The sequence below is a fragment of the Uranotaenia lowii genome, chromosome 3 (assembly GCF_029784155.1).
Source record: "Uranotaenia lowii strain MFRU-FL chromosome 3, ASM2978415v1, whole genome shotgun sequence".
NCBI lineage: Eukaryota > Metazoa > Arthropoda > Insecta > Diptera > Culicidae > Uranotaenia > Uranotaenia lowii.
In genome coordinates, this window is record NC_073693.1 from 183,240,775 (window position 1) to 183,254,120 (window position 13,346).

General features: G+C 41.1%; 1 protein-coding gene across 1 annotated transcript in view; it reads right to left on the reverse strand.

Annotated features, from left to right (window-relative positions):
- LOC129757188 (acyl-CoA synthetase short-chain family member 3, mitochondrial) overlaps positions 1-13,346 on the reverse strand; it is a 54,507-nt gene that overhangs the window by 9,997 nt on the left and 31,164 nt on the right. The window contains exons 3-6 of the mRNA XM_055754321.1: positions 12,318-12,462; positions 11,767-11,911; positions 11,383-11,685; positions 10,224-10,612 (exon numbers count right to left, since the gene is read on the reverse strand). Of these exons, the coding sequence (XP_055610296.1) occupies positions 10,224-10,612; positions 11,383-11,685; positions 11,767-11,911; positions 12,318-12,462 (982 nt within the window). The remainder of the gene's footprint in view (positions 1-10,223; positions 10,613-11,382; positions 11,686-11,766; positions 11,912-12,317; positions 12,463-13,346) is intronic.

The following is a 13,346-nucleotide window of genomic DNA, read 5'->3' on the forward strand; positions in this document are numbered from 1 at the left end:
TTGCTTTTGGTATTACAATAATTTATTTATACAGTTTTTTAATTTTGCTTCAAAATGGGGCATACTGTTAAAGAACTGCGACAGAGATTCGAAAAACGGTATTTAGACATGCGCCCAGATCTATTAGATAGCGCCGATATAGATACGGAACTAGAAATGAGGAAATTTGTGGTAACCGGCGATAGATCAATAAGCCGTAGGCGACGAATATTAAGAGACCTGTTGAGACAAGAGAAAGAAGAAGGTTTACCGGAAATGATTGTCCCAGGGATACCCGAGCAGGAATTAATGGTTTGCCGCAATAGAGTACTACAATTTCATACAGTGCTAGTTACTAGCAATGTGGCGCCTAAATATATGTATGCTCTGTTGCATTTAGCGAATCGCTTAGCTGTGTTAGGTAGCATTTCGGATTTTCCAGGAAAAATGGAAGCGATAGATTTATTGAAGAATGTATGTGAGAAACTAGAGATTTACTTTAAAGTGGATTTGGCCGATCCGAATCCAGATCAAGAAATTGTCGACAATCTATTTGATAAGGCAGAGGGAGGAGAAGTAGGAGGCTCGGATGCCGAACAGGAAGCTATTGAGTGTTTAAAACGAATGGGAGTTATCTCGGGAGGGCTTGACAGACCGAACGCTAACGTTTTCCGCGACTCATTGATAGCCTTGGAAAAAGAGCTTACCGTGTTGAGAAACAGACAGTATTCCCCTGACTCTGCTCATACTGCTACACGCGCTGGAGAGACCTCTAACGTGGTTACGTCGACTAGCGAAACCTACACCGGAACTATTCCGAAGACGTCAGAAGGTTCTAGCAATTGTGTGATAGTTACAAGTCAATATTCGAGACCCGTAACCACCCCCATGGTAACAGCATCTATTTACACATCTAATTACTTACCGCTCCATACCAGAAATCAAAATACGACCCCGTACCCGCATACGTTACCATTCTATCCCAGTTACAGTCAAGTTGATCGTTTAGTAGCTTTTCCCCCTGCGGTGCTGGACAATTCAGCTTTGGCTAATCATTACTCGCGTCAGATAACACCATATATGAACCCTAACTCACACATGGCTCAAAGCGCTGCACCATTTTCAGACTTGCTCACATCGCACGTGCCGCCCCCTATTAAACCGCCCCAATCAATTGAACAACCGTTTCAGACCACATGCGTATCTGTTCCCTATTCATCTGTTTCTGCGCCTCAACCCTCATTTGCGTTCCCAGCTTCGAGTGCAATTCCAGCAGTTTCATTCGCGAACCCTTACGCCTCAAATAACACTTCACCTTACGCGTATCCGCCAGAAAGAAACACCGCGGTTTCTCACAGATCACTTCCCGTCTCACTGTGGAAAATTGAGAAATATAACGGCACAGATCGTGGGGTTAAACTCAACGAATTTCTCGCGTTGGTGGAACAGTTAGCCCAGTCTGAAAGGATGTCTGAACATGAGCTGTTCGACTCCGCTTTCCATCTGTTTGACGGCCCCGCGAAAAGTTGGTACATGTCCATGCGACACCCGCATCCGGGACGATTATTTAACTGGCAGCATCTAATCTCGGAGCTAAAGCGTAACTTTGCTCATCCGGAACTTGACATACTTCTACGTTGCCAAATTTACCAACGACGACAGCAAAGAAACGAGACCTTCCAGGAGTATTACTTTGCTATGGATAAACTTTTCCGTAGTATGATGACTCCGATGGAAGACCGCGAAAAACTGGAAATAATGAAACGAAATCTGCGCAATGACTATAAAAAATCCCTTTTATGGCAACCGATTCACGATCTACCTCAACTAATTCATGCTGGCCACGTTATCGATTCGTCAAACTTTTCGATGTACAATCAAGTATTCGGTCAGGACCGAACGGTAAATGTTGTAACCCCGAATAATAACCCTACGCACAACTCTGATAACGCGCGTTCAACTCGATCAAACCGAAATCAAAATGATAACTGGAAGAATCATGCTAGAAAACCCCCTAATGATAACCCACGCCCTACGAATAACTATCGAGATTCTAGAAACGTCTCCGAACCTAAATCGGTCCCACCAAGAGAACCGGAACCGGGACCATCTCAGTCTCGTCGCCCGATTGACTATCTTGTGGCAGGGTACAAGCCGCCACCAGCAAACGTTTGCCTTAACTGCCGCCAACCCGACCATCAGGTACAAAATTGTAGATCTATAAATGGTCTTCTTTGTTATATTTGTGGGTACAAAGGATACGAAACATCACGTTGTCCATATTGCCAAAAAAACGGCAGGCCGACAACCGAAAACCGCCGAGCGTCGGAAGAATCCGCGTAAAAGTTCCTGGTTTTGAACTGAGCTCTCCGGACTATGAGCCCGTTCAATCTGTTTGGTATTCGGATCGCGCGAATACTAATCCACCCGAAGTTTTGCAAATAACCTTACCAAATAAGTTTGATAACAGACCATACGCCTGGGTCTACGTCCATGACCTACGCGTCAAAGGATTGCTAGACTCAGGTAGCAATCGAACGCTTATCAGTGATAAGCTGTTTTCGCGTTTTCGTGGAGTTAAATTAAAACCTCTACCATTAAATTTAGATTTGAAATCCGCAGACGGCGGAAATTTGTCAATATTAGGAGAAATACTTGTTCCATACAACTTCGAAAATAAAACAAAGATTATCCCTACGCTAGTTATTAAGGAATTACTTGTCGATTGTTTATTAGGAATGACCTTCTGGTCCAAATTTAAAATCTACCCCCAGATTCGTCAATGTGCCCTTCTACAAGAAGAGAGTGACATTGAATCAATAACTCCCGAATGTATACTTACTTCTTCAGAAACACAGGACCTAGAAAAGGTAAAACACATGTTTCAAGTCGCTAAACCGGGATACTTACCCACGACACATGTTACCCAACACATAATTGAGATTGCAGAAGAGTGGAAATCAAAACCGCCAGTTAGACAATATCCCTACACTATGTCGCCCAAAACACGCGAGAAGGTGGTAGCGGAACTTGACCGAATGCTGAAAGTGGGTATCATTGAGCGCTGTCAGTCAGATTGGTCGCTCCCGGTGGTACCCGTGATCAAGCCTTCGGGTAAGGTCCGCCTCTGCCTGGACGCACGAAAGCTAAACGAACGCACCGTTCGCGATGCGTATCCACTCCCCCATCCGGGCCGAATTCTGGGACAGCTACCCAAAGCGCGTTACCTGAGCACGATCGATCTGTCAGAGGCGTTCCTGCAAATCCCTTTAGAGGAACGGTCGCGAAACTACACGGCTTTCAGCATCCAGGGTTCCGGGATGTTTCGATTCACACGTTGTCCTTATGGCTTAGCCAACAGTCCAAGCCGCCTGGCCAGGACGATGGATTTAGTTCTAGGTAATGGAGAGTTAGAACCCTTTGTCTTCGTCTACCTCGACGACATAGTTGTAGTTAGTGAAACTTTCGTACACCACCTACAACTACTAGCTGAGGTAGCCAAGAGATTACGGGATGCTAATCTCTCCATCAACCTAGACAAATCCCACTTCGGAGTAAACGAACTGCCATTCCTAGGATACATTCTATCAACCAACGGTCTACGCGCAAACCCTGAGAAAATAAAGCCAATCGTCGAGTACGAACGCCCAACAACTGTGACCAAATTGCGCCGGTTCCTAGGAATGGTAAATTATTATCGCCGATTTATCAAGGACTTCAGTGGAACTACGGCTCCTCTGACTGACCTCCTGAAAACCAAGGGCAAAACTATCACCTGGACCGACCAGGCTGAAGATGCGTTCTGCATGATTAAAGAAATGCTAATAAGCTCCCCAATCCTTGTAAGTCCCGATTTTACGAAAGAATTTACGATTCAAACGGACGCCAGTGATGTAGCAGTCGCTGGTGTCCTTACGCAAGTCCACGATGAACAAGAAAGGGTTATTGCGTATTTTTCTCACAAGCTTAGTACTCCCCAAAGGAACTACCATGCTTGTGAGAAAGAAACGCTGGCCGCAATCTTGTCCATCGAGGCCTTCCGTGGATATATTGAAGGCTCGCACTTCATACTGGTGACAGATTCTTCTGCCCTAACCCATATTCTTAGGACCAAGTGGAAGACATCGTCCCGCTGCAGTAGGTGGAGCCTTTCTCTACAGCAATATAACCTGACAATACGGCATAGGAAAGGAAAGGATAACGTAGTAGCCGATGCCTTGTCACGTTGTGTTGCTGTGGTAACGGCGAATCCTGCATCAGAATGGTACGATGATCTCATCAAAAAGGTAACAGAACAACCAGACAACTACATAGATTTCCAAGTAATGGATGGCGCCCTCTACAAATTTGTGTCAACTCCCATTCAGCCATATGACCATAGGTTTGAATGGAAGCTTGTAATTCCCCCTGAGAGACGAAATGCAATTCTTAGAGAATGCCATGACGATTCGATGCATATTGGCACCGACAAGGCTATTGCTAAATTAAAACTTAGGTATTATTGGCCCAAAATGGCCAAGGATATAAAAGAGTATATCCAAGCATGCTCGGTTTGCAAGGAAACAAAACCGGCCTGTATTCCTGTAGTGCCTGCCATGGGCGAACAAAGAATGGTGACACATCCTTGGCAAATAATAGCCGTTGACTATATCGGCCCATTACCGCGTAGCAAAAATGGTAATCAACACCTTTTAGTCGTCACAGACTTATTTAGCAAATGGTGCTTACTCGTCCCTGTGAAAAGAATAACTAGTACTTCATTGTGTACTCACCTGCGGGATCAATGGTTCTTCCGGTTTTCCACCCCTGAATCATTGATTTCCGATAACGCGTCAGTCTTCTTGTCCCGTGAGTTCAAAAATTTTCTCGAACAGTTTGGAGTGCGCCATTGGTTGAGCTCGAAATACCATTCTCAAGCCAATCCGGTTGAGAGGGTAAATCGAACAATCAATGCTGCGATACGCACCTATGTTCGAGAAGATCAGAGGCTCTGGGACAGTAGGACTTCTGAAATCGAAACTATGTTGAACACTACCAAACACTCCGCGACCGAATTCACTCCATATTTTGTGATACATGGCCACGAAGCCTTCGCGAAAGGGTCCGACCATCAGTGGTTCGGATCGAACGACGAAACTATTTCGGAACGGAGAACCGAACATCAACAACATTTGTTTGGCAAAATATACGATCTGGTAAGATCAAACCTGACTAAAGCGCATGAAGCCGGAAGGCATCGTTATAACCTTCGCCACCGACGGAGTTCCAAGCCATTTGAGGTGGGTCAATTAGTGTACAGGCGTAACACAAAACAATCCAGTGCCGCCGAAGCGTATAACGCGAAATATGGACCCGTATATCTGCCTGCAAGAGTCACTAGACGCATCGGTACCAACTCCTATGAATTGGAGGGGACCAATGGAAAATCCCTGGGGGTGTGGCCAGCCGCCCACCTGAAACCAGGGTAGTTTATTACGAAAATCCTAGCCAGCACTTTTCCTCCGAATTGCCCAATTTCATCTTCGTTTTCCAATTCTTTTTTTTTTTGCGACCTGGTGGATTGTTCGTTCTGTTTTCCTTTTTTTTCCGGTGCGGTTCCATGTCGGTTTACACTGGCCACCTATGCTTTAGGAATACCATACTCAGCTCCAACTTCGGGCAATACATCGCAGAATACTGTCTGTAGAAGAAACATCCTACCCGTCAGAAAACAAAAAAAAAACAAATAATGGCTAAAAACATACCCAATTATGTCAAGAAGTAGTGTTTCGCAGATGCATAAATCCTCAGTAACCAGGGTTGAACTATCCGGTTATTCTTCCACGACTTCTTCCGGAACGGAACCTTAAAAGGCAGCATCTTGTCTTTCGGTCATCTTTTGCTCTCTGGAAAAAAGTGAGGCTCAAAACACTCCATAACATTTCAGTTTTTCTCACTTACCTTCGATAGAAAATACACCAGAATCAGCTCTTTGTACTTCTCCCGAAATCCCATACCGTCGTTAACCCAGCGCCTGTTCGGATGGTAGCAGAAATTTCAAAATTGCCGTCCAAAATCCGTAATTATTGATAATTTAAATTACCTGCAACCAGAAAGCTTTTGCGATACTCATTAGAATAACATTGTTTGTTTTCATGACAGCTCCAAAACCGGTTACAGTTCGTGTCATTTAGACGTGGCTCATTGAAGCCCCTGTAGCGCTTTTCGTTATTTGGAGAGTGCGTTTAGTAGTCCGCTCGTTCGCTATAGGAAATTATTTCGAACAGAGGCGGGCGAAAAGTTGAAGAAAGGAAACTTTCATTGAAAAAATATTCAATGGTTAAGTATTGATTAATGGATGGAGTCGAGGTGTGCCAGTTTTCGATTGTTTGCTTTGTTTCTAATGGACGTTGCGCTGGAGACCGGAGTCATCGCGACGCTGATGGTCAGTACCCGGTGGCTCGATACTGAGCCATGCGCTAAATTTGAGCGGAGTTGGAAACAACGTTGATGCCCTATGACCCCGCATCTGTCCTGGATTCAAATGACAAGTCAGTTACAAGCTTGGCAAGGCGCTAGAGCCTTTAGATAGAAAATTCTGAGAGTCAGAAATAAATTATTGTCTCTAGAAATAGATTAATGAACTAATAAGAGAATTTGGTGATGAATGATTGTGTGAATGAGTATGAATGAATGTGATGGGGGACGCGTCCATTGAAAGGGGAATGAATGTGTGAATAGTGTGCAAATGGTTAAAATATTAGGTGTTTCTCGGTCTTAAATGGAGAAGTGTAATACCATAAGCAACGTTTACGTAGAGTAAAGGCGTGTCCTGAGGGTGTACAACGCGAAGGGGATACAACCTAAGAAAAGGGTGTCTATGGAAACACATAGGAGGGAACGTTGAGAAAAAGCTGATTTTGGTGGAACAAACCGATTGAATAGGAAAAAAAAATTGTCCAAGGGGCGACGGTATGAAGCAACGCTGCGAGGGAGTTGAACACCAAAATATTGCACGAAAAATTTCACTTGAAAAAATGAAATTTTTCTGGTCGAACTGGGGGAGGATTGTTACCGATTCAATACAGTCTTAAACAAAAAAAATCGGAAACAATTGATTATTAAATTCAAATATTTGTTCGCGGTTAGTTTTTTTTATTAAATTTTGTTTGCATAATTATAATGGCTCACTTAGTCTACATTTGTCAAGTATTTGTACATTCTGTCAAGTAAACTGTTATACACTTTATTTAACAAGCCTAATGTTGAGATATCGGCAGTTATACCAGCTGTCCACTAGTTTCGACCACTTCTTACCGGAACTACTCAAATGCTAGAGAGCACGGCTAAGAGAGTAAATTGAACTTGAGAAAAAGGGTTCTTCGTACATGCGATGCCTAAGCGACTTTCACTGTTGTCGGGACTCGGAAGTAGAACGCATGTATATTGCTGTGTGCTGAACAAAAAGAGTGTGAAGTGTACGGCTTAGAGTGCCGTTGTGAAGGGAACGAAGCATCCCCAACCGTTCCGAAAAGCGCTCCGTTGCTTCCAGGCGCTTTGTCGGATTTTTTTTTCATCCCGGCCACACTCGCTAGAAACTCGCCAAAAGGTTTCTGAGGAATTCCATACGACACCTCTGGAGTCCTTCCCACGTGGTATTATTACCGGTTCAGTCAGAACCACATTGAACGTTCCCGGACTGTGGGCCACATTCCTGCTACCATCGTACCGATTTCGACGTCAACAAGAAATTGGCTGAACGAACCCCTGGTGGAACGAGTTGCGATTGTCATACCTGGAAATCAACACCTTGGCAATTTCGGCAATCGGTGATCCTGAACTCCGGCGATTTTGAACCGTGATCATCTGAGGTCCTCCATCAGCTTGGCCGGCTGCACCACTACCAAAGGCCCGGACAAATGGTATCCCAACAAAACGGCAAGTTAAATAAACCTAAAATGACCCGTATGTAATAGTATTAATAATTGTTAAGTGAGCCCCTTGTTTGTCTTTGGTGATCGTATTTTTCCACCCTGTTGAGATCAGCTATTGGTCGTTCCAGTCCTCCCCGAGATCATAGAGACGACCCTGAGAGAACGTAAGTACCCTTGAGCTAGCTGGTAGTTACGGCCAAAACCTTAACTTTCAATTTCAGCGTCGTCATCATTATCGTCATCATCATCATCATCATCATCATCATCATCATCGGCGTCGTTATCACCATCAACTCCGTCGTCGTATTGTTCGTCATCGTCTTCTGCGCTGCTCGTGGTTTCCACTGAAGGTACCGATTTCACAGCAACTGATGTGTTCTCGATCTCACTGAAGGTATTGAGCTGCTTCGGGGTTTCAAGGAATCTATTTTTAGATTCTATCGGTAACGTTGTCATGCTCGGTGCAACACTTCCGATGTTCGATGTGGCTCCGATCGTCGCGTTCATCAGCACTTGGCTGTAAGGTGTTGGACCAGATATCGTTTTCGATTTTTTTTATCTTTTTCTCCTATTTTGAGGCTTTACAACTTGGGGCAATCTGCCGCCTTAAGATGGCCTTCACACTTACAGAAGAAACATCCTAAATCCCTCATAAAAGAGTCTCACCTTAAAACGAGCGATGATAATATTTGCAGGGAGCTCCTTGGCGACCTCCATATGGATCCCACGGACCCCATTGAATACTGGGAAGCTTGAATTTGCTGCGAATTTTTCACGTATGTGTTGTCTGATTGTTCCGTATTGCCCCAAAACTGTTGCAATTTCTGTATCGTCGATTTGCGGAGGCAGATTAAATACCCGAACGTATCGGAAAATGCTGCTGGCTAATAATAATCTCACGATAATCCTGGTCCCGTCCTCGTACGAAAAAGGGTATTCGTCGTCCATATTATTCGTGAAGCTGTTGAAAGTTGTTTCATCTATAAACTTTAGATAAAAGCAACGTTCGTATTCATCTTTATAAATATAAAGAATGTACAGTTGAAGCTTTTATCGCCAACGTGTTTCCAACAAATCCGAAGACGTCTAGATATGCCGGTGGCTTTGAAGACAAACCCTAAGCTATTTTTATCGTGTTCTTGCGCGTTCTTTTCATCTCGGTATTCCGTAAAAGTTTCCGATCAACACTACTATCGACTATAGGAATCAAGTGTTCAGATGAATCACGTGTGATCGCATCGACGTCCGATCGTGAACTGGGATTGGGATGAAAATTGGCACACAGGAGTTTTAAGAGACAAGCAAATAATTCCAATCATCCAATTTCGAGGCAGGGGTCGACAGAAAGGGTTCGTCATTTTAACCTAATCACTGTTTTTGTGATATTGACTTGGCAATTGGCAAATTGGCACACAGGAGTTTTAAGGTACGAGCAATTGATTCCAATCATCAAACTTTGGGGCAGTGGTCGGAAAAAGGGGTCGTCCATATCATCGAATCACTGTTTTTACTATATTGATATTATTATACATTGGATTAAGATGAAAACTGGTACACGGAAGTTTTCAAGGGCGGATAATCGCATGTGGCTTTTAAAAGACGGGTAGCCCCGATTTCACGTATCAAACTTTGTAGAAGAGGTCGGCCAAGGGGTCGTTCATATTACCTGTTCACTGTTTATTTGCAATATTGACGTTATTATACATCGGATTAAGATGAAAAGTGGCATATGGGAGTTTTTAGGGACGAGCATTTGATTCCAATTATCAGGCCAGGGGTCGTCAGGGGCGACCCTTATATCTATATTACCAGTTCACAGTTTTTGCGATAATGACGTTATTGTTTAAGGGACGGGCAATCGATTTCAGGTATTTGGTGTAAAGGGCCTGCAAAAGGGGTCGTTAATTTTAACCGTTTATGTTTTTTAGATATTGAGGTTATTATGCATCGGATTGGGTTTCAGCATTCCGGGCTTTAAAAGACACGAAGTTACAGTATTTGACACAGTTCTCCAGCACAAAATTTCCTTAAACTAATTTAGAACATAACATAAAAAAAGGTTAGAAGGTGCGGTTTCACAGAATAAATTGGTTTTTGGAACAAAGTATGTGGGTATTAAATTTTCAATAGAGGCCTAAAAGTTAAGATTTTTTAGATGTAACTTAAAAATTCTTAAAATTGAAGTATGACCCCACATCGTCTTAGCCTGAAGAACATAATAGGTAAATTTTCTGAGAAAACGTTATCACTTGAAATTTGGCAGCAACAACAGCTCTGATGTTTTCGGCACCACGAAAAAAACGCTGCTGGGCCCGTTTCAGTCACACCTACCTTTGTCTCTGAATCACAATGTTCTCCTGCAATAAATATCGTACGAAGCGATTTAAGACTGTATTTACTTCCAAATTTACTTGACGGATCAATTCGACGTAGAACTCGAAACGATGTAGGAACCGAAAATAATGCAGAGACCTTATGCTCCGCAATCACTCGGAAATATTGTCCGGGGTCCGGTGTACGATCAGGTTTTCCTTCGTACATTACACTGGTGGCTCCAAACAGCAGTGGTCCATAGCATATGTAGGAATGACCGACGACCCATCCCATATCGGAAGCATTCCACCATACGTCATTCGGTTGAACTCCGTATATTGTATTCATTGTGTACATCAATGAAATCAGGTGTCCAGCTGTTGGCCTTATAATACCTTTTGGTTTATCTAAAAAGGAAAGTACAGAGAATACCTATTAGACAAAAATTTAAGGATTTCATAGGGCATATTGTCATTTTTGTATTTTCCACTTTTGTCATTGGTCATTTTTCTCATTTTCACTTTTATCATACTTGTCATTTTTGTTTTTTTTTTTAATTTTTGTAACTTTTGTCATTTTGATTTTTTTTTAATTTATTTTTTTGCTTTGGTTGCTTTTTTAGAGTTATATGTAATAATTGCATTTGTCACTTTGGAAATTTTGTCATTTTTGTTTTTTTTTGTCACTTTTGTAATTTTTTCATTTATTTTTCATTTATGTCTTTCTTGTCATTTTTTTTTTCATTTTTGTCACTTTTGTCATTTTTACCACTTTTGTCATTTCTGTCGTTTCGTGTCATTTTGGGCATTTTTATAATTTATGTTTATCAGTTTTTAAGTTTTACCTTTTTTCATTAATTTTTTTTTTATTTTTGATTTTTGAGCTGAAATTTTGCACAGGTCAGTTTTTTTAGCGAATCTACAAAATGTTACTTATTCTTTTCTCCTGATTTAAATAAAAGCCTCCTCAAATGCTAAAATGATCATGTTTTACCCCTAAATTCATGCAGCAAGCTAGGGCTGAATCGTTTATGGTACTTGAGATCTCTAGATATTTTTTTTTTTTTTTTTTGTAAATTCGCTTTCCTTGCTCTAAAGTATTTAAGATTCAAAATTTTAGATGGCGGGATGAAATTCTAGAAATAGAAGTATAACAATTGCAAAAGAAACTTAATTACCAGTTGTTCCGGATGTGTACAATATGTAAAGTGGATCGTTCGCTTCCACCGGCACACACTCTGCAGGATCTGACAACGTTGATTCCCAACTGACATCCATCTTGTCATCCAAGTCAGATACCAAAATATTTGTTCTTTGAAAAACAATATTGACCTGTGGTTTCCACTTGGACATTCGGACTGCTTCATGTAGGATATCAATGTAATGGATTATCTTATTCGGTTCTATGCCACAGTTGGCAGCAATTATCACTTTTGGTTCGGCGTGTTCAATACGAGAACACAATTCACTTGCAGCGAATCCTGGTTAATGAAAACAATATGTTACCTTTTTGAGAAATTCCTGATTTGATAATGATCACAACTTTTGTGAAAGGTACTCACCTCCAAACACTACAGAATGAATGGCACCTAATCTGACTGTTGCTAGCATAGCCATTATTGTTTCAGGTATAAGAGGCATATATATGACAACCCGATCGCCTTTTTTTACTCCTAATTTCTTTAAACCGCCGGCTAGCCTGGAAACCTTTGAACAATAATATACAGATACTGTATGTCAGGGTGGCAGTCAAATGGCCATGTCGAATTACAAAAATGAACCATATACATTTTGTTGCTTGGCCCAAAAAAAATTGACCTGTGATTAAGGACTTGATTTAGGAGTTTCTCGAAGCGCTCAATGTTTCGAATTTTAAACCTCGCCAAATGACTAGAAAATCATGAACCGTAGAGATCTGATGTTATTTATTAAAATTTCGATTTTCCGATTTCCTAAGGTGATTTTTTAGGGTAAAATGTAATCACTTTGAGATTACTTTTGCTAGGTCATTTTCGGGCCAAACAGCAAAATGTATGCGGTCCATTTTTGAAATTTGAAGATGAAATTGTGTATTCATTCAACTGTGTATTCATTCAACTAAATTAATATGTACCTTATCCAACAATTCATTGTAAGTTACTCGTCGAACAGTATTTGTCATTGGACTATCGTGAATTAAAGCAACTTTATCCCCAGCTTTATTTAGTACATGACGGTCCAATGCGTTATAGCAAGCATTCAGCTGTCCTCCAATATACCTTCGAATGAAAAGACGAAAAATCTGGTATTAGTAGGCATGGGTACATACATACATCTCTATTTCAAATGAGGGATTGTTGTTTAAAAAAATATATTATATAATGCACAAAAAATCTAAGAGCAAGTTTACTGGTGTTGGGAAAAAGTGGTAGAAATTTTGACGTTTTGAAAATTTGACCATGCAAAAATGTTTTCAAGATCTTGGAGTGTTGTATTTTTTTACAACACTGTTTCAATTTCAGCCGTATGTGATAGAAATATTGCTATTTTTGCAACGCAGCATGCTAATATACAACACGTGTTGTAAATAAACTTGAAGGCCATAGATCTTGAAAATGTTTTTGCATGGCAAAATTTTCAAAATGTGCTAAAAGTGACAATGTGAATTCTGTGAATCTGAATTCTGAATCTGAATTCTGAATCTGAATTCTGAATCTGAATTCTGAATCTGAATTCTGAATCTGAATTCTGAATCTGAATTCTGAATCTGAATTCTGAATCTGAATTCTGAATCTGAATTCTGAATCTGAATTCTGAATCTGAATTCTGAATCTGAATTCTGAATCTGAATTCTGAATCTGAATTCTGAATCTGAATTCTGAATCTGAATTCTGAATCTGAATTCTGAATCTGAATTCTGAATCTGAATTCTGAATCTGAATTCTGAATCTGAATTCTGAATCTGAATTCTGAATCTGAATTCTGAATCTGAATTCTGAATCTGAATTCTGAATCTGAATTCTGAATCTGAATTCTGAATCTGAATTCTGAATCTGAATTCTGAATCTGAATTCTGAATCTGAATTCTGAATCTGAATTCTGAATCTGAATTCTGAATCTGAATTCTGAATTCTGAATCTGAATTCTGAATCTGAATTCTGAA